This window comes from Acinonyx jubatus, chromosome D1 (assembly GCF_027475565.1).
Source record: "Acinonyx jubatus isolate Ajub_Pintada_27869175 chromosome D1, VMU_Ajub_asm_v1.0, whole genome shotgun sequence".
Taxonomy (NCBI): Eukaryota; Metazoa; Chordata; class Mammalia; order Carnivora; family Felidae; genus Acinonyx; species Acinonyx jubatus.
In genome coordinates this window covers 73,701,500-73,723,442 of record NC_069390.1, presented here as the reverse complement: position 1 = coordinate 73,723,442, position 21,943 = coordinate 73,701,500, and the positions used below count along the sequence as shown (strand labels likewise).

The 21,943-nt window shown below is 40.4% G+C and overlaps 1 protein-coding gene and 1 long non-coding RNA gene across 13 annotated transcripts in view; one reads left to right on the top strand and one right to left on the bottom strand.

Annotated features, from left to right (window-relative positions):
• DEUP1 (deuterosome assembly protein 1) overlaps positions 1-3,715 on the bottom strand; it is an 81,616-nt gene extending 77,901 nt beyond the window's left edge. For 5 of the 11 annotated variants that reach the window (XM_053203781.1, XM_053203789.1, XM_053203788.1 and 2 more), the window contains exons 1-2: positions 3,565-3,715; positions 1,638-1,710 (exon numbers count right to left, since the gene is read on the bottom strand). In XM_053203781.1, coding sequence (XP_053059756.1) covers positions 1,638-1,666 — 29 coding nt within the window. In that variant the 5' untranslated portion in view covers positions 1,667-1,710; positions 3,565-3,715. Of the gene's footprint in view, positions 1-1,637; positions 1,711-2,624; positions 2,684-2,848; positions 2,955-3,421; positions 3,446-3,564 lie in introns of those variants that run through there. The other 6 variants (XM_053203783.1, XM_027040017.2, XM_053203786.1 and 3 more) reach the window with 5 other exon arrangements.
• Positions 3,716-5,180: 1,465 nt separating this feature from the next.
• Positions 5,181-21,604, top strand: LOC106984450 (uncharacterized). Of its 2 annotated transcripts, XR_003414144.2 has the most exons (4): positions 5,181-5,280; positions 12,911-13,004; positions 19,410-19,533; positions 19,643-21,604. It is a non-coding gene; the product is annotated as an uncharacterized LOC106984450 (long non-coding RNA). The 2 variants fall into 2 exon arrangements; XR_003414143.2 differs by lacking the exon at positions 19,410-19,533.
• The last annotated feature ends 339 nt before the right edge of the window (positions 21,605-21,943 follow it).

Here is a 21,943-nt window from a genome sequence, read left to right as displayed (position 1 = left end):
AACCTTCCTTTTAGCTAGCTGTAGCTCTGGCCAGTGGGAAATGATGAGAAGTGAGGCCTGCTCTTTCGGGGGCACATTCCGAAAAGGAACCAAATTCTCCCCTTGCCCTTCCCCCTCCCCTCTGGCAGGAGCACAGTGGTGGGAGTTGAAGCAATCATTTTGGGTCCAGAGATGAAAAATCACCTAGTGAGGATGGCAGAGCTGCCCCACCAGTCCTGGTCTGCTTATCCCTAAACCTATTCATGAGACAGAAATAAACTTCAGCCTTATTTCAACCACTGCATTTTGGGGCCTCTTCATTGCAAGACCTCGGCCTATACTCTAATACACTCAATTTTCTTAGATGTAAAATGAGAACAATGCCTAACGGGGCTGTTGTAAGAAGTATAGAGTAGGATTTACAAAACTGACAGCTGTAACTACTTGGACTTGTGCAGCCCTCCTTTAGCCTGATGTCAAAGTCATGGTCAGCGCAGAATAGCCACCTGGGTGGTGTGACTAGTGCAAGTCAGTCACAGTCCAGATTAGGCACTCCAGTACCACTCCCCTTCACTGGCCCCTCCCCTGTCCCCCAGCTCTGGAGTCAGCCAGTGGCCGGGTGACTAATGAAACAATAGGAAGAGATACCTTTGTGGTGCAGGTGGCACAGAAGGGGTGGGGACAGATATTTGTGAAAGGGAATTTAATTATTTACAATGGTGAGTGCTGTACAAATTCTATTCTTGATCGCTTTATGAGACTTTGGTAAAATATCCAGTTCTTACTGTTGTTTGAGGAGATAAATCCGGTTTTTTAAAACGTTATTAATTTTTGATTAATTAATTTTAATCCCAGTACACTTTACAGTGATATAATAGTTTCAGGTGTACAATGTGGTGATTCAACAATTCTACACATTATTCAGTGCTCACAATGATTAGTGGACGCTCAATCCCCTTTACCTATTTCGCCATCTCCCCACCCACGTGCCCTCTGGTAACCACCAGTTTGTTCTCTAGACTTAAGGGTCTGTAGGAGCCATGGGGCACCTGGGTGGCTCAGTCAGTTAAGCGTCCGACTTCGGTTCAGGTCACGATCTCACAGTTTGTGAGTTCGAGCCCCGCGTCGGGCTCTGTGCTGACAGCTCAGAACCTGGAGCTTGCTTCAGATTCTGTGCCTGCCCTTCCCATGCTCATGCTCTCTCTCTCAATAATAAATAAACGTTTTAAAAAAAAAAGAGTCTGTAGGAGCCAGATCTGTTTTGAGGCTAAGGGTTGAGTTCGGCCTTAAGGGCAAGTGTGGAGGGAAGCCTGGGACACTCAATGCAGCAAGATAGGGGCAGTATGGGTGGGAGCCACTGCCCTATGGAAACCCAAGAGCACAAGAGGCCTGCGTGGGCACTCATCATCCCAAAACACTGTAAAAACTCACTAAATGTGGGGAAATGGTGATTTTTGAGTCCAGATCCATAGTCAAAATTGGAAAGATTCATACCATAGGTTCTTAATTAGAATCACTTGAGTTTCCCTCCATCCTCCTCACCAAAAGTAATTGGTACATCCTTCTATTAATACCAAATTTCAAAATTCATGTACCATCAGGGAGTTTGGGGCATAGTTAAGTACCAACTTAACAAACAGATAATTTTCAGCACTTACCCCATTGTATTATTGGCTTGGTTCTCCATGTCAAGAAACTGCTGCTTCTGGCTTATGTTTCTTGGTTTTTAATCTGTTAGGGGGAAAAAAATGACCTAGCTTTCTAAAATGCTTACATTTATTAACCTATAAAACAAGAAGACTCTGCTGTTGGCAAACCATGCATTGTGAACTTTTCGCAGTGTAGTAGGTCTTGGTTCTACAAAATGTGGAAATTTGCCCCCTTTTTAAATCCCCCCATGCATTTATGACATTGCCTAAGTGATGAGTTGAAATATGTGGCATTGACTGTAAGGAGCATTCATTCACTATTTACTGAGCAACATCTTGGCACCAGCTACTGTGCAAAGTGCTTATCACTTTAAGAGGAGAGGAGTCAACAATACCCATTGTGGAGGTGTTACAGCTAAATGTTCTCAAATTTTCCTTTCTTGTCTCCTAAAAGTTTGCCTTCGAGTAAATTCTTTCTTTGGCCCTTTCTGGGTTTTGTTAGAATGAATATACCAGGAGATTTAGGACAAAAAGGCTAAGAGTTGCCTAAAAATATAAATCTTATAATTCCTCAATGGCTTTGTGGGCACCTGCTTACCCTGTTAGTACTTGCCTAAATTTAAAAAAAAAAAAATTTCCCCCAGCAACAAAGTTTTATTTAAAAAATAAGATATGCGGAGAATTGGACAAAGTGTTGAAAAGAACTTCAACTCCTCTGAATCACTGAATTAAAGTCAATTAAGTAGCATTGAGATGGTAGAAAGACGAGGAAGACCCCGGGGCTCAGGTCACTTCCAAATTAAAGGAATTGAAGAGAGGCTCTGGGATTGTGTGGAGCAGAGGGGCCAGGGGCAGGGATGGGGAAGGAAAACTGAACAAGAACGGACAGATAAACTGATTGTGCAGGTTCTTCCAATCACTCCCTTTAGCGTCAGGGAAACTGAGGCACAGACAAGCTAGGCGACTTGCCCAAGACCACACAGCTAGAATCTACACCTGCCTGTTCAGGGAGGTTCAGCTTTGGGTTCTGCAAGACCGTCCCGACAGCCCAGACTCTCCCCGCCCGCGCGCGCCCCCGCCAGACCGAGCACGGTTCACGCCCAGCCCCCCGCGAAGCAGCCGGCCAGTAGGGGTCCCCGGTGCCCCTGGGGCCGGCCCGGCAGAGCGGCGAGGGCGAGGGTCGGGGTGGACACCGGGTCCTGGAGGCCGGAGCGAGTTACCTGCGCTACGCCGCGCTCTCCCGCGAGGTCTGAGGCCCCTGGAGCGGGAACGCCGGGGTCACCGCCCACCGGGCCCGCCCCGAGGGGCCCCGCCGCCCGCCGCCCGCCGCTCGCCACCCGCCGCCGCGCTCCCGCCGTCCGGGTCCGCTCGCCCCGCGGCCGCCGAGGCCGTTAGGGCCTCTCCCTCCCCGCCAGCAGCCGGCCCTCCGCGCCGCCACTGGTTGCCATGGGGACGCGGCCGGAACAAGCCGCCGCCGCGGAGGGGTAGGGGGATGGGCTCGGCAGCGGTGGGGCCGGGGGTGGGGGGGTGGGGCGGTGGGGCCCGAGTCCTCGCTGGCCCGCAGTTACCGGTCCAGTGTGTGCTCCCTAGACCGAAGGCTCCTCAGGACCGCATTCTGGGTCCTTTCCCCTTCGGGGCTGTCGCTGCCTAGCCCAGGGTCCCAAACCCGACAGGGGTCTGAGAAATATTGTTGAACGGACGGACGAAGGGAAAGAGTATATATACACAGCTGAGGGGAGAGGAAATTTCTGCGTCCGGGTTTCTTAAATGCCCCTGGCCCTCCTTCCTCTTACCTACATTTGAAATGGTATAAAAAATGGAATAGATTTGGGGTAAAGAGAACTGCCTTTCTCTTCGCCAGCTGCGAAAAGCTGGGGTTTTTAAAACTGCATTGCTGAGTGCCCGGCTCCTCTAATCGTCCTATCAGCAACCGTACCTGCCTTTCCCATAAGGCGCACTGGGTTCTTAGCACAGCTCTGCGAGTTAGGCGGAGCAGACAGGATTGCCTCCCTTTTTAGGGAGGAGGAAATAGCTCCTAAGCCAGGGAAGGTGGACGGAACCGAGTGACTGATTCCAAATTCTTTTCTTTTTTCACTAAATTCCAAGAATAATTGATGATAGAACTCTGTCTCGTAGCTCTGATTTCAAAGAAATAACAGGAAATAATATATGCATACATACATGTACACACATGTGTATATTCTATAGATGCTTTGAATAATATTTTTCAGCACTTGAATTTATTTGGAAAATATTTTTGCATCAATTTTAGGAGTAGGAGCCTTTTTCAAAAATCCAGTTGATTAACATCTAATTCTAAAGTCTTTTCTTTACACTCCACTTTCATAACATTAACATGAATTTGTTACTTAAAATGACTAGCAATTTAACGTTGACCCTAATCCCTCCACCCAGGTTCCATTTGAATTTCAAAAAAAACATTTACTATTTCTTGACAAATTGAGTTTCACAGATGAATTGTGTAAAATAACTTAGGTTATTAGTTCTAATATGTGTTTCATAGCTGTCATTATGATTGAAGACAGTGACCGTTTCGTCTTAACTTGAAACTTTCCATTATTCTGAAAACCTTCAGTCATATTCTTAGTTCTTGTTGAAACTCAATGGGTCAGTGTATTTATTCTGACCCAAAGAAGGGAAAATGGAACTAGGAACAAAATTTCATGAAGTTTCAGGATGCCCAATATCACTCACACTGAGTAGTGCTTTACCATTGGTAAGTGCTTTCATGTTGGTTATTTCCTTTAGATGCTCAGAAGTACCATGTGACATGTGTGTAACAGGTGTTATTAGGGCTCCTTTTAGCAGATTACCTTAGAATCATGGATATGTCCAAGGTGATACATCCAGTTCAAGTGTGGTTAAGATAATGAACCTAGATTGTCTTATGCCAAATTCAGTGCTTCTCAAACTCTGTCCAAAAGTTAAGGTTGAGTAGGTTTCTTGAGCGGTCGGAATCTTGCATAGGTAACTGTAGATACGTCTAAAGCCACATTTTCACAAGAAAGAATAGGTGTGGGCAGGGCTTGCAAAGCATAAATGTGTGAGAATTCACATACTGTGATGGAGTTTAAGACAATTTAAATATAGAACAGAAACACTCTGAAGGGCGGCTGGGTGGCTCAGTTGGTTAGGCGTTTGACTCTTGGTTGCGACTCAGGTTATGATCTCGGGATTTGTGGGTTCAATCCCCTTTGCACTGCACTGACAGCACGGGGCCTACTTGAGATTCTCTGTTTCCCTGTCTCTCTGCCCCTCCTCTGCTTGTGCTCTCTCTCTCTCTCTCTCAAAAATAAATAAACATTAAAAAAAAAAACCCAGTCCATTCAATTTAATAGGAATAAAGGTTTTCATTTCAGGGTGCAAATTAAGGCTTAAAATACAAAGACCTACCTTCCCACCACCTCACCCCCAACACTCTGCAGAAGTAACTGCAGATTGCAATTTACCTGAAATGTACCTATTATTATATCTTTCCAGATGAAATTGTTTTGGAAAGGATGAGGAGAGCATCCTGAGTCTAAAGGAGGAGAAGTTCCTGAGTCTAAAGGAGTGGAAGAGTGTGACCAGAGTGCTGGTATGAGATGGCAAGAGAGCTCAACCCTGAAAGAGAATTAGAGGACACAGCAAGGTCAGAGTAAGATATAAAATATAACCAGAAATGGTCAAAAGAGAATATAGAAGACATGTATGTCTGAGGAATGAGAATGACCGATGGAGGAGAAGCTAATGGATCAATTATATACAATAGACAATAATCATAGCCATAGATTGAACCTGAAAAATGGAAAAACTGTAATTAACAAAATAGTTTTCATGGCAAAACTTAAAATGGCAGCACAGAAAATAAACACGCACTTTAGCGTATGCAAGGTTGTATAAATTAGCCTAATGTCTGTCCTTTTAACAAGGGAAGTATTTATTTTTTTTATCTTCTTCAAAAGAAGGTTCGGGGCACCTGGATGACTCAGTCAGTTGAGCATCCGTCTTCACTCTGGTCCTGATATTGCAGTTCATGAGTTTGAGCCTTGTGTTAGGCTCTATGGTGACAGCTCAGAGCCTGGAGCCTGCTTCGGATTCTGTATCTCCCTCTCTCTCTGCCCCTGCCCCTGCTCACACTCTGTTTCTCTCTCTCTCTCTCTCTTTCTCAAAAATAAATCAACATTAAAAAAAATTTTTAAAAGAAGGTTCAAAAATTACATATTTTTGTAATAAAAAGCTAAGTTTATATTATCCAGGAAAATATTTTAGAAGAAAGTTTATAATCAAACCTAAGTCTATATTATCCTTGGAAAATATTTTAGAAGAAATTTTATAATCAAATCAAATAATCATACAACTGGAAGAAACCGTATAGGTCCCCCCCGTCCAACCCTTTTATTTTACATAAAGAAACTCAGACCCAAAGCTATAAAATGATTTGACTGCTTTCATTACTAGTTAATGACAAAAATAGAGATTAGAACCCAAGTGTTTTTTCTTATTATATCATTCTACTTCCAAAAACAGAAAGGAGCTAAGGAATTTTCTAGAGATACTTAAAAAAATATCCTAGTTGAGAAAATAACTATTCAGGAAGAGGAAATTCAGTCTTTAGAACCAAGATCACCCTCGGGACAACACCATCCAGTGGAAATATAATGCAAACCACTTATGTAATTTTAAATATTGTAGTAGCCAAATTAAAAAAGCAGGTGAAGTTAATTTTAATCATATATTTATTTAACTCAATATATCCAGAGTACCATTTCAACATTTAGTTACTAAAAAAATTACTGAGATGTTGTACATTCTTTTTTACCATATGAAGTGTTGAAAACTTGGTGTTTATGCTTACAGCCCAACCAGTTTGTAGAGCTGTACTCGAGTGTTCGATTGCCACACATGACTGGTGGCTCCCATACTGGACAGCACAGTCCCAAAATACAGGTGACTGGTCAGTGTGCCAAAGCCCTTCATTGAGTGTAAAGGGTCATGCAGTGTGAGAGAGTCTAAATTATTCGCATGTGATTTGAGAGGGACTATGGAAGTCTCCTCCTATCAAAATCCTCATTGATTTTCTCTGGGTTCGAAGAGGGATCGGACGTCTCAAGGGAAGCGTGTAGCTCAGACACTTAGCCAGGCAGGGAGAGGCCTTTCAACGCGTTACAGTTCACAGTGCTATCCATTCTCTAGCCCTAGTGAGGGCTGCTCCCCCGAAGAGAATTCAGACTAAATGGGAGGGCCTTACCTCTTAGTTTCAGCTCTTGGGGGCCCAGGTGCCAAAGGAATGTGTCTTCCTGATCCTGATGGGAGTTCTAAACAGCAGGTCTCACTGTAGAACGCAAAACCAATTTTTTTTGGAAAATGCCAATCATATTTTTTTCTTGTACTTTGCTTTCTTATAGTAGACCCTTAGTGTTTTGGCACTATGGTTTCAAAAAGTTAAGGGGAACTGAAGATTTTGTGCAGTTTTGAGCTAAAGTTTTATAGAGGAGACAGCTTATTCCCTGGGCTCAGGCATGGCAGGGGCAATGTTGAAGTGAAGGGTCCCCAGTGGGGAGAACAAATTTGCAGCCAGGGGTCAACTCTTTCCAGAAGCTCATCTCTGTTGAAGCTTTTCAAGTCCCGAGCTAATATGATAGTGAGAAATTATTGGGTCAAAGTCTAGGAAAGGGCAAGAACTTAGAGAAGTCGGCCAGGCACTCAATGCTGCTTTTGCCTGAAAGGCATCTGATGCTCTGGAAGGAGGAACTACAAAACTGAGCAGCAGTTTTATTGGTCTAAGGAAGCACAGGGGACAAAAGACAAAACCTGGGCGCTCTCCAGGTAGGGAGTTCTACCTTAAAATGGAACCCCACAGGCTTTGCCCTCAGGAAAACGGTCAAGTGGAAATAAATGAGTACCCTCACTGACTTGCAGCCCAGCTTTGGATCACCTGGGTAATTCGGGGCACCTTCAGTCTCTGAGTATGGATGAGGCATTATTGGACTGGTAGATCAAGAGACATTGAGGGAACACCTGGGTGGCTCAGGTCATGATCTCACGGTTCATGGGTTCGAGCCCTGTGATGGTCTCTGTGCTGACAGCTCAAAGCCTGGAGCCTCCTTCAGTTTCTGTGTCCCTCTCTCTCTACCCCTCCCCTGCTTGTGCTCTGTCTCCCTCTCTGTCTCTCAAAAGTAAATAAATGTTAAAAAAAAAAAAAAGACACATGGAGGAAGCAAGCAAAAATTTTCTTTGGTTAAGATTAAAATCATTCTAGGCCTCAAATTATTCCCAAGAATAATTTCTCAAATCAAATGACCAGAACATACCTAAATGTAATCCAGGGCCAGTAAACAAGATACCATCAGGGAAAAACAAGAGAAACTACAGACCACAGAAACAGAACCACAGAAGCCTTAGATACTGGAATCAGACAAAAATTATAAAACTATGAATAGCATGTTTAAAGAAACAAATGACAAAATTGAAGAAATCTTTAGGGAGAAGTAAGTATAAAAACTGACTTGACATATGTGAAAAGGAACCAAATAGAAATTAAAAAAAAAAATTACTAACAACCAAAATTAAGAACATAACAGATGTGTGTAATAGTAGTTTGACACAGCAACAAAGAGAATTTGTGAACTAGACAATAGATCAGAAGAGTTTTCAGATAGTAGAGAGAAAACAAAATAATGAAAAATATTTTAAGATGAAAGTTTACAAGTTTAGCACTTTAATATAATTACTTGTTGTTGAAAATAAGATAGATTATGTACATGAACACATCTAGTACATGCCCTAGCATAGAGTGGGTACTCAACAAGTATTTGTTTAATTTGAAATAAAATAAATTTAATTTGGTTAATTTGCAAATCATCTTTGCCACTTTTCATAATTTTTATAATTACCTTTTCTGTGTCAAATGTTCAAGGTTCTCTTAATTTTTAAACATATTAATCATAGTCATTTTTTATTTTGTGTTTTATGATTCCAATCTCAAAATTTTCAAGATTACTGCTAGTTCTTACCACGTTGTCTTAGTTTTGTGTGTGTGTTTTATGACTTTTGACTATGAGATAATTTGGGGGGAGGAATTTATTTCTGAGACATCTTTGAAACCACATTGAGGTTAAATTCTTCCAGAGAGGATTTACATCTGCTTTTGGAGGTTCCTTGGGGCATACTCAATCCCGAACCACTCTACATTAAATTCTTCACAGGAGACTTTTCACACAACACGGGTAATATGAATGAATGAAAAATAAGTGTAGGGACAACTTATGATACAAATTTCCAGAGAAAGAATTTCCTTTCACCCAGGCCAAAGTCAAGATGGGTATGTTTTCTGCTGTTCCATTTTTGTGACTTAAAAAAAAAATAAACCTTGGGACACCTGGGTGGCTCAGTTGGATGAACATCCAACTCTTGATTTTGGCTCTGGTCATGATCCCAGGGTCATGGGATCAAGCCCCCTGTCAGGCTCTGCACTGAGTATGGAGCCTGCCTAAGATTCTTTCTTTTCTTACTTTGCTTGCTTGCTTGCTTTCTTTCTTTCTTTCTTTTGTTCTTTCTTTCTTTTGTTCTTTCTTTCTCTATTTCTCTAAAATAAAAAAATATGTACAAAAATAAGCCTTTTATTTTAGGAGTTTTAGATTTACAGAGAAATTGTGAAGATAATAGTGAAGATAATATAGTTTCCACATACCCCACATCCAGTAGACCTTATTATTAACATCGTACATTAGTATGGTCCATTTGTTACAATTAATAAGCCAATACAGATATAATACTATTAAATAAAGTCCATATTTTACTCATATTTCCTTAGTTTTTACCTAATTTTTTCTGTTGCAGGGCCCCATCCGGGATAACACATTTAGTTATCATGTCTCCTTGAGCATCTCTTGGCTGTGACGGTTTCTAAGAATTTCCTTGTTTTCAATGATCTTGACAGTTTTGAGAAGTGCTGGTTAGGTATTTTGTGGAATGTCCCTTGAATGAAATTTGTCTAGTGTTTTCCTACTGATTAGACTGGGGTTTTGGTTTGGTGGAGGAAGATCAAAGAAACAAACCGTTATTTTCAGCACACTGTATTGAGAGTACCTGCTATCAACATGATTTATGTTGATGTTGATCTTGGTCCCCTGGTGTTCGTTAGTTCTCGCCACTGTAAAGTTACTCCCCCCACCCTTTGCATCCTGTACTTTTTTTTTTTTTTAACGTTTATTTATTTTTGAGACAGAGAGAGACAGAGCGTGAACGGGGGAGGGTCAGAGAAAGGGAGACACAGAATCTGAAACAGGCTCCAGGCTCCGAGCTGTCAGAACGGAGCCAGACGCGGGGCTGAACTCACGGACCACGAGATCATGACCTGGGGCTCGAACTCATGGACCGCGAGATCATGACCTGGAGCTCGAACTCACGGACCGCAAGATCATGACCTGAGCCGAAGTCGGCCGCTTAACCGACTGAGCCACCCAGGCACCCCTACATCCTGTACTCTTTAGAAGAAAGTCATTATGTGCGGCTGACACTTAAGGAATAGGGAATCTACTCCATCACCTCCTTAAGGGTAGAATATGTATAAAAATTATTTGAAATTCTTTTGCACAGATTTGTCTCATCTCTTCCATTTATTTATATCAGCATGAACTTGTGGATATTTATTGTATATTTTGACTTATAATCCAAAACGACTTTATTTTGTTTCTCAAATTGTTCTAGATTTGGCCATTGGGAGTTCTTTCAGCTAATTTCTATGTTCCTTTGACACATACCTTCAGTAGTGTGGGGTTTAGTTTAGTTTTGTATTTTGAGAGCACCTCATTGCTTTCTGGCATTACACGATGCTCCAGGCTCATTCTGTATATGTATATTTTCTGCTTCTGTGCTAGAATCTGCTATTTCTCCAAGGATCTATGTTGCCTTTTATTTAAAGTGCAATTAGAAACCGAGATACAAGCAATGGATATGTTCATTGCTACTCGAGTGTCATTGATTCTAAGCTGACAAAGCAAGGACATATTTATGTCTATACTAACCCATGTATATATAAATATCTATCACTATTTCTATATGTAACCATTCATATCTTTATTAGGCTAAACATGAGTCCCCACTATATAAACCAAAGAACACAATACAGCCATTTATAAAATAAGACAATAGGGCTTTAAAATATACTCAGAACACAGAAATTCATATTAGGAAACTCAATTATTGTTATTGTGCTGTTATTTAATTTTACCGAAATGACTTCTATGAATTGAGAATTACTTTCTGTGTATCTCTGAGTGTCATGTGTTCTGGTTATCCTATAAACAATTGTTAACGCGCAGCTGGCTGAATAAAATTGAGTTAGAGATACATGAAAAAGTACTTCAAACAAATATTAATGAATAAACCTTCTGTCATCACTGTGAGGGTATGCAGCCCCTGTATTAGAGAGATACCAGTGTTTTATCCATTTTAGTGTCACCCTTCAATGATCACGTGGAACAACACACAGGTTGAAGAAAAATGACTCCCAGAACCCTCGTTGCTTAGGTACTTTGTGTCTCGAGACTCCTCATCGCGTTGCCATCATTATGCCTCTTTTTGTTGCAGGTAGAAAACGCGTTAGCCCGGTTGCTGTTGCTACTGAATACGAGTGGTTATGCCCATAATAAAACATCATTCTAGGAAGTATCTGAGTTCAGCATTGAGGGAACGTGAGTTTGCCATTTTCAATCAGGAAGAAAAAAAAAACCCAAACATTTCCCTCTCCCTTTTTTCCCCAGACTAAAATTATGAAGCCTCTTAGATATGTCCAGAAAAAGAATCCGAGAAGTATGTAGCGTGAATCTAGTTCATATTACTCTCACATACAGTGCCATTTCCTTTCCCCATGGTTTCATTCTACGGCACTGTAATTCCATACGAGGCTTGTTAGAAACAACTTTTGACAATTTAGGGGAGTTATCTTTTCTAAAAATTAAATTCACATTATTGTGATGGAACATTTTGGAGTGTACCTGAACAGTATACTCCCCTTCCGTCTGCGGTGACCTCAACATCCAGAAACCCAAATTACCTCTGAAAGTTTGTAAATTGCTTTGTAAAGAAGGCATCAATCTCATTATCATAGTGCTGTGTTGAAATTCATTATGCAGTCTTATTTCTGAACAGACTGGGGGAATTTTCTCAGCTTGACATAAATCCTTGGATGGTAGTGACTGATGATCACTGAAAGGAAGCCACATTTTCTTTTTTTCTCTTTTCATAGTTAAGTGTTTCAATTGCATTTCCTCGCTTTAACTGGGTGTAAGTCACTTACCCATTGATGGCTGAATTAAGTTTGCAAACCATGAAGGAAAAAAAAATGTTCATTCTTCTGAGCGGGGAATCAACAGCAGTAAGCAGTTGCCCTCTGGGCAAGAAAAATATAATTTCAGTGTTCATTACTTAAAATTGTGCAATATTTTTCTCTTCTTGAACCCTCCTTTTTCTCTGAACATATGATATGTGAAAACAACTATATAAATGTTTATTTCCAAGAAAGTCAGCTGAGCATTATAGAGAGAATGTGGGCTTTGAATTCATATGGGTAAGAGTCTGCATCTCAGCTCTACCACTTAATTTATTTGCCCTCATCCTGTATTAGTTTCCTCATTCCTACAGTAGGAAATAATAATAGAGGGATGTAGAAATGTTAAATTAGATCAGTTATGTATATAATGAACTTGTCACATTGTAGGTGCTTAATAATAGCTGCAGTTAGCACCATTATTGTTGTTAACTAGTGTTAGTATTTGTTATATAGCTATTCTGCTGTATTTAAAACATTTAGAAAGGAAAAGTATATGGCCACTTTTAGAAACAGGTTAGCCTGGAGTGCCTGGGTGGCTCAGTTGGTTAAGTGTCTCTTTTGGCTCAGGTCATGATCTTGCGGTTCGTGAGTCTGAGCTCTGCCTTGGGCTCCATGCTGACAGTGCAGAGCCTGCTTGGGATTCTGTCTCTCTCCTTCTCTCTCTGCCCTGCCTACACCCTCTTTATCTCAAAATAAATGAGCTTAAAAATTTTTTTTAAAAAGAAAAAAAAAAACAAAAAGATTGACCTGAGCAGGTTGTAAAATAAAGAGCTTTGTCAGAGAATACTTGAATGATAATCAAATAGTGATATAGAGGAAGGGAAAGGCTAATTAAAATAATTGGTTGCTAAGGTATTTTTTCCCCAATTAAAAGTCAATCCCATGGGGTTAAATGAAGACTTTATGCATATCTGAATTTCAATTATTCCATTATTCATCCATTCAGAAACTGCCCATTTATGCCATGTGAAAGGCACTGTGGAAGAAGAAGGATCCAGGAAGAGAAGAGTGCAAAGAAAACTTCATCTGAAATAAGCAAGGTGTTTTTTCAAGCCATAAAAACAAAAAGAAGCTCACCCTCAGCAAAAGTTAAGGAATATAAATTAAAAAAATATCATACTTTCTCTCATAGGATTGAGAAAAATTAGAAAGACTAATAACATTTAAAATTAGCAAAGATACAGAGACACTCTCATCTGCTGCTTGGGAGAGTGTAAATTGTTACAATTATTTGGGGGAGAAAATTTGACAATATCTATATCAATTTAAAATGGGCATAGCCAGAGATTCCCATTTTAAGAATTTATCTTACAGAAATAATACCTTGAGAACATAAAGATATATATGCAAAGAGGCTTGTTGCAGCATTGTTTATATTTGCAAAAAAAGAAGGAGGGAGGACAATATATTTCTTTACATATTTCTGGGTAATAAGTTACCGCCCCCCCAGATTAGCAGTTCAAAACAACAAATACTTATTATCTCAGAGTTTTTGAGGGTGGTGAATTGGTAGTGGCTTAGCTGGATGGTTCTAACTCAGGGTCGATCATGAGAGTACAGTCAAGATATTTGCCGGGAGTGCAGTCTTTGAATGCTTGACTGGGATTGGGGAATCTGCTTCCAATATGGCCCCCCAACATGTCTGTTGGTAGAGGACCACAGTCCCTCTCCACATGGACTACACGAACCTCTCCCTAGAGCTACTTGAGCATTCTGAGTGACATGGCGGCTTGCTTCTCCCAGAATGAGTGATCTAAGACAGAGCAAGAATGAAGCTGGCTTCTATGACCTAGCATTAGAATTTGCACACTATCATTTCTGCAGTATTCTACAATATCAATATTCTACCAATGCTCTAATATTCCAAGTCATCAAGTCCAGTCTAAGCTCAAGAGAAAGTGATTTTGTCTCCACTTTTTGGGGGGAAGAGTGTTGAGTGATTTGGGGACATATTTTAAAACTACTCCAACTTGTTCTCTGGCCACAAATTAAAATTGTTTTCACATAGAAAACATACTCATCCCAGGGCACCTGGGTGGCTCACTCGGTTGAGTTTCTAACTCTTGGTTTCGGCTCAGGTCATGATCCCAGGGATGTGGGATCAATCTCTGTGTCAGGTTCATCATTGAGCATGGAACCTGTTTAAGATTCTAGATCTCTCCTTCCTCTGCCCCTCTCCCCTGATTGTTCTTGCTCTCTCTCAAACAATTGATTGATTGATTGATTGATTGACTGATTGATTAAATAAAATAAAATAAAATATACTCATCCCTTCCAAATTTACTCCCCTTCACCCCCAAGTCTCAACCCATTACAGTATCAGCTTCAGAAAGATATCATGTTAATTTGGTCCAGGTATGGCTGAAGCTTCCCAGGTGTCATTCCTTAAGTGCAGCTCCTTGAGTACACTTCCTCTGATCTCAGGCACTGTGGACTAAAGAGACAAGGTATCTGCTCACATACACCCTCAATGTACATTATGTAGGATGGACAAAGGATAAGCACTGTAGACATTCCTGTTCAAAAAGAAGGAAAATGGGAAGCCCAAAGCAATCATTGTTCGAAGCCACATGTTAAAAGTGTCTTGATTCAAATTCAATCTTATTCCTGCCCGGGAATGATCCTCTGTGGCTCTTGGCTCCACAACCTGGGTTCTTGATGACCTCTTTGGATTAATCCTTCCTTTTCCTTACAAGGTAGGCTGTATTGGAGCTGTGTAATTTTCTCAGTAAAATTTTGGAGTTCCAAATGCTTCTTTTCATTGTGTACTATCTCTGTCTCTTTCAGTCTGAGCTGGTAGTATTTCTGTAATTATAATTATTTTTTAGAAAACTGTTGGCCTCCTATGAATTGTATTGAGGTTCCCTTCATTCAACAAAAGCCACACCCACAAATCTCTTCAAGGTAAATTCTCTCTACCTTGGGCTTCCGCTGAACTATGGAAGAACAACATCCCTAAGCATCTTTAAAGCTCTGTTGTTTGAACAGTTTTCTGAGGGGCCATCTTAGTTCGATCTTTCTGTGGTCATAAACAAGGTATTCTATAGCTACCCCTCAGCCTCATCTCTAGACCATGTTTTTCCTGGAAGTGGCCTTGATTTGATCTTTGATGGGAAGCCATTTATTAATTTTAGCTTGGTTTGCCATTTGGAAGCATTGGGCATCTCCAAAACCATCCAGTCTAGCTTTGTCATGTGTAATAATGCTTTCTTTAGTTTCTCTCTTTGTTCTCACATTTTATTGTAAACAGCAAGAAGAAACCAGGTGACACCTACAGCACTTTACCTCAAAATCTCTCTAGCTACACTACCCAGTTCATTAGGTACATTTTCTACTTTCCAGATTACTACAGGGAACAGTATACTAAGTTTTCTGCCATTACATCTCAAGGATCCCCTTTTCTCCAGTTTCCATAAAGCTTTTGTTCACTTTCCTTTGCAGCTTCACCCACAGCCTCCCAATGGCAATCAGGCCTCTAGTAATAGTTTCATTAGGCTTTTACTAACACTCTTCCTCAAAGCCCTGACAGCCTTTTCTCGCTGCCCAGTTCTAAAGCCACTTCCACATATTTAGGTTTTAACATGACAGCACCCAAATTCCAGGTACCAAAACTGTATCAGTTATCTACTGCTGTGTAACAAGTTACTTCAAAACATAGAAGCTTATAATAACCATGTAGTATCTCATAGTTTCTGTCGGTCAGGAATCAGAAAGCAAGATAACTGGGTGGTTTTGGTTCAGGGTGTCTCCTGATATTACAGTCAAGATGTCAGTCAGGGCTGCATTCTTTGGTAAAAGGCGAAAGATTTATGCAATCTGAAGAGAAACCAGAGCATTGGGCTGCATTCTTTGGAAGGCTTGACTGGGGCTGGCAGATCCACTACCAAGATGGCTCACTCAATTGGATATTGGCAGAGGGCCTTAGTTTCCTGCCACATGGGCCTTTCTTTAGGGCTGCTTGAGTGTCCTGGTGACACAGAACTGGCTTCTCTTTAAATGAGTGGTCTGAGAGAGAGTGCAAAGGGGAAGCTGCAATGCCTTCTACGATCTATTCTCAGACATCACGTAGTGTCACTTCGGCCATATTCTGTTCATTAGAAGTTAGTCACAAAGCCCATACTCAGAAGAGGGGAATTATGCTACACCTTTTGGAGAGGAGTATCAAGAATTAGTAGACTTATTTTATTTATGAATGTATCTTAAAACTACCTCAATACCCATTCAAAATAATGAGGTATATAAAAAATATTAACTTAGAAAAATGTTGTCAATATACCAATAAGTAAAAAAGTGTGGGGAACAAGCTTAGGAATTCCCTGAGCTTGCACCCATGGGTTAACAAGGCCTACAGGAATAGGAAATCTCAGGATGAAAGCATCCAAAATTAGGTAAGTAAGATTAGGTATTCAGGGTGGAAACGTCCCCAACTTAGTACTATAGCAGAAAGCTACTTTCACAGGAAGGAATGACCAAAACAGGTAAACAGGTAAACAGGACTTTAGATCACAGCAGGGCAAAGTTTCCAGGAGCAGAGATAATTAGCAAAAGAAAGGTGCCTTGTTGACCCTGAGGTAGCATGTTCTGTCTTTCTTGTCCCCTGGGCAAGTTTAGGTAAACAGAGGTGGCACCTCATGTCTGCCTTAAACAACCATCTGCCCAGTGTCAGGATTTTATTTTGTATTGACCCAAACCCCGAACACCACATATCTTCGAAACCCCCTTTCCCTCACGCCCATGAGTTGATGTTCATGGTTTCATTGTCTCTTTGTGCACATCTATCACACTTATAAGTCTTCTGATCCTAATAAAAACGGAGCAAGAACCCTTACTTGGGGCTCTTGTCTTCTCCTGGACATTAGCCTCTCTTGCAGTTTAATTCTGCATCCACTGTCTTGCTGGACAAGAGAGAACTCCAGACCCAGAGTCTATGACAAAAAAGAACAGAGCAAGTTTAATAGTGGTATGTATAGCATGATCCTATACTTTGGGGGAAACAAATCTAAACTTGCATATGTAAGTATAAACCTAAAAATTCCTAGAAGCCTACAGACCAAAATGTTGACAGTGCTTACAAAGATATGGTAGATACTTGCAAATGAGCCTAGTGGGACTGAAAAAAAGTGAATTTTACATATTACTTTGAAAAAGGAACAGCAATTTTTTTTTACTTTGTGTTTTTTGATGTTTTTTGAAACTTGTTGCTTATATAATTACATTTAACATTGAATTGAGATTGAAAGAGAAAGGAGTTGAGGCCCCACCCAAGTCTCAACATAATGATTAAATGTCCAAGAGGAAAACCAGTTCATTCCTACTGAAGATCTGATTTGTTAAAAGTTGATAAAAGCGGACTTGTAAATTGTGAAAAAAATAATTTCAATTCTGTTTGTTGTACTATATGGTAAATGTTGACAAGATTTCAAGAAAAAATATGTAACAAAGGATTTCTTTGTTTTTAATTTTATTAAATGTATATTTATTTTTGAGAGAGAAAGAGAGAGTGTGTGAGAGGAGGAGGGGCAGAGAGAGAAGGAGACAGAGAATCAAAAGCAGGCTCCTCACTGTCAGCGCAGAGTCTGACGTGGGGCTTGAATTCACGAATCTTGAGATCGTGACCTGAGTGGAAACCAAGAGTCAGATGCTTAACCAACTTGAGCAGAAATCAAGAATGAGATGCTTAACCAACTGGGCCACCCAGGGGCTCCTAGCAAAGGATTTCTAATTAACACAGAAATGTGGAAGATTGGAACATACTTTACCTATTCTTCCTTTCTACAACTCCACAATGACAGTAAAGGATTACAGGCGCGCGCGCGCGCACACACACACACACACACACACACACACACACACGTGGTGAGAGAGAAGAAGAGGGGAGAAGGAGACACATACAGAGTTGGAGAGAGAGGAGGAGGAGAGAGAGCACAGGGACAATAGGAAAGAAGACAGCGGTATAATTTTAGCAGCTGGATGATTAATGGATAAATGGGGACCAACTCCACAGATCACAGGAAGCTGAAATCTAAGCCCACTAGGGCTAAATCTAAGAAGCATATCAACCCATGCCAAGGATTTAAAAAAAAAATGCTCAGGAACTGACTCCCACAAGTACTTCAGAATATAGGAGAACAGGTAGGGAAGAAAACAAGAGGGTTGGTTGAAAATCCACACAGGATGTAGATGGTAACCCAGGTCCTTTCCCCAGCTGGACAACTGCCTCTTCATGAAGCTGGCAGAAAATCCAAGGTTTATTCTCTGGAGATGTCAAACCAGAGGTCCCTGGACTTAGGGCATTCAGCAGAAAGAATGAAGGCTACCATACCAAACACAGAACTGAATGAAAGCCTCTTTTCTAAACATCCTCTTCCATGGCTCAGCTCTTAGGATGCTGGCAGCCACATTTAAGGACAGGATATTAGAGGAGTCCTCTCAGAGGAAGGTGATCAGCTGAAGAGAAAAATGAGGAAAAAAATTAAATGTTGACACTTGGGAGTCCCTGTGTTCTTCTCAATTATCCTTCAGCGAAGCCCAGTCTTTAAGAAGCCCTACTCTGTCTCACACTATTAAGGCCTCTTTCTTAAATAGGAGCCAAAATAAGAATGATGAGAGATTTGAGGGAGGGCAACTTTTAACATCAGAGAGACCAAAATAAATAGAAAAGGTAACACAGACAAAAGAAACAAGAAGCAGAAGAAAAACAAACAGTAATTCTCTTCAGGGAAATAAGAAAAAACATCACCCACCCACACACACACACACACTAGATCACCTAGAAATTTTAAAATACTATACCAGAAATTCAGAAATTACAATTCTGAAATAAAAATTTAGAATGCCCTCATGACAGGTATAGAGAAACCTATCAAATGAAAAAAAAAGAAATAATTAATTTCAGGGAAAATGTTTATGTGGATAAAATCGTGTAAACTCAAATACTGATCTATCAAAACAATATTATATGTTTATATATATGGGTGGATGAAAGAGAAGTCTGTATCTGGGGAAGTTATGATCATCTTCAACAGTGAGGATAGCCCAGGTAATATGTAAAACACAAAATTAGGGGTTCCTGGGCAGCTCAGTCTGTTAAGCATCTGACCTGGCTTCTGCTGAAGTCATGATCTCACAGTTTCATGGGTTCAAGCCCCACATCAGGCTCTGTGCCGACAGTGCGGAGCCTGCTTGGGATTTTCTGTCTCCCTCTCTCTCTGCACCTTCCCCACTTGTGCTGTCTCTGTTGCTCTCAAAATAAATGAATAAACTTTAATAAAATAAAATACAAATTTGAAAAACAGTATAATCAACTCGTTCATTAGAAAGCTATGGTAGATATTTGTCATTTCTTGCGCTGTCCAGCTCCGTTTGAATGACATCTTACTATCTTTGGGAAATTTATTGTCATTTGAGCCCTGTATCCCCAAAATGAACCCCAAATTCTGTTCCAGTGTCCTTGGCGGCTGGCACAGCTATTATGTGACCTGGCCTCCATTACCAGGCTTGCTCCCGTGAGAGTCTGACTTGGAAGTGGACACCTCGAGGAAGGGGCCCCATGTGGAAACCATGTGGCTGGTGAGGGCATGGCAGAATCATGCAGCTCTGGAGGGCGGCCACAAGGTTGTATTTCAGAGCGGCACCTGCACCAGTGGGGCAAGCAGTGTTGAACATTTTCGTTTCTTAGGGCAGCCTGTCACATGCCTTTAACCATTGTTCCTAGAAGCTTGGCACCCCCATGAGCTACCCAACTGACTGAGTCCGTCTGTCCTCTGTGAGTAACAACCCTGGGAACTGCAGAAGCAAATAGAAAAGAAAAGCCCAAGAACTTGGAATGGTTGCCTTCTGGAGTGGTAAATCAAGAGTGGGAAGAGGTGGACCAGGAGACTATTGTTTTTTATTATAAGCCTTTGTTTTCCTGTTGGGCTTTCTAACCATGACTATTACAATTTCTAACCACGTACAGGGGTGAGTTTGATAAGCATTAAAATCGAAACAACAAGAAAGGAAACAGACAATAAGAACTATCTTTTGGAGAGTGTAAATGCGCTACACAATGTTACCTCTCTCTTGTTAGTCTGTGGGAGACGTTACTTGTTGATAACAGCTCTATTTCCCTCCAGGGCCTGGAAACAGACTCACAAACCTTCCCGATATCTATTTCTAGGTATAATGAAGCTGGGTCTTCGGATGAAAACTATTTGCCACTCTTGGCCTAAGAGGAAATACTCAATCTCAGGACTTGCATTCCTGAACTTAAGTGAAAACAAGACCAGAATATGTTTTATGGTATACTAAATCAGAACGTATATCTTGGTATACTATACCTAATTCTGACAAATAACCTTAATTAAGAGATGTATGTCACCACTATAGAACTCTATTATTCCAGTGAAATTGCTACAGTTGAAAAAAAAACCCATTTAGGTTTCTGACCATGAACATGAAGATAAACTTGGAAACTTTACAGCACTATGATTAATAGAATTTTATTACTTCAGAGTTTTCAGGGTGGTGCAAATCTCCTCACTAACAATACTGGCATAACACTATAGAAGAAAAAAATGTTTCTTCAAGTCAACATGTAGTTAATTCACATTTGGAGATAAGAATACCGTGACAACATGACAATTTAACGAATTTTGAACAGCTTTAGAAAGGGGATTATTAAAAGAAAAAGAAAAGAAGTGTTTTGTGGTAGAAAAACAGCACACCAGAATTATCTGGACAATTTTTAACAGTCATTTGCAAGGATTTGTTTTTCCCTTCTTTTATCATAATTTCCTTCCTTCCTCCCTCCCTCCCTTCCTTCCTTCCTCTCTTTCTTTAATTTCATTTTTACTACTACAGTGGTTGTATTATTTGCCTATGATGAAAATGAGATTCTGTACAAGATTCAAGAAGCATACTTAAATCCATCATTAAAAATCTCCAGGCATTTTTCAGTGGCACCTTTATATTACTTGGAATTTGGCTGTATTTGCTTTATCTTTATATTAATCACATGGCTAGTATGCCAGGGCAAACTTGAATTCTGTGGCCAACAAAGTCTCAGAGAAGGTTGTATCTCTGAAGAGGAAGACCTAACGGTACATGGTAAATGAGATATGGAATAATATGCATAATGGTTTAATGTTACCTAGTCCCCAGAATCTGTCAAACCAGTGGAGTGATTTTGGGCAAGGCACTTAACTTCTGAATCTTATTTCTCTCATCTGTGAAATGCAATGATTGGGTTTAATGATCTCTAGGGTGATTCCCTGCACACAAATCCCTTAGTGATGACATCCATGGTTTACATCTTTAGGATTCCTGTGGATGAGCATTTAAACATAGCTTTCAATGTTTATGTAGTTATGTAGGTAGGGTAGTCTGTATTGTCTTAGGGAAACAAAAAAGCATGACCAGTATTAAGAACAATGCTAAGACTGACTTATTTCACTTAGCACAGTACCCTATAGGTCAATCTATGTTGTCTCAAATAACACAATCTTATCTTTTTTATGGCTGTGTAATATTACACACACACACACACACACACACACACACACACACACCATATTTTCCTCATCCATTCATCTATTGCTGGATGCTTAGGTTGCTTCCATGTCTAGACTATTGTAAATAATGCTGCAATAAACAGCCATAAACAGGGATGCATATATCTTTTTGAATTAGTGTTTTTGTATGTCTCTGGGTAAATACCCAGTAGTAGAATTATTTACTGAATCATATGGTATTTCTATTTTTAATTTTTTGAGGAACCTCCATACTGTTTTCTGTAGTGGCTTTACCAATTTACGTTCCCACCAACGATGCATGAGGGTTCCTTTTTCTCCACATCCTCACCAACACTTGTTATTTCTTGTCATTTTGATTTTAGCCATTCTGACTTATGATGATATCTCATTATGGTTTTGAATCATTAAGTTATACACCTGAAACTAGTGTAACATTGTGTGTCAACTGTGCTCAAATTAGAAAAAAA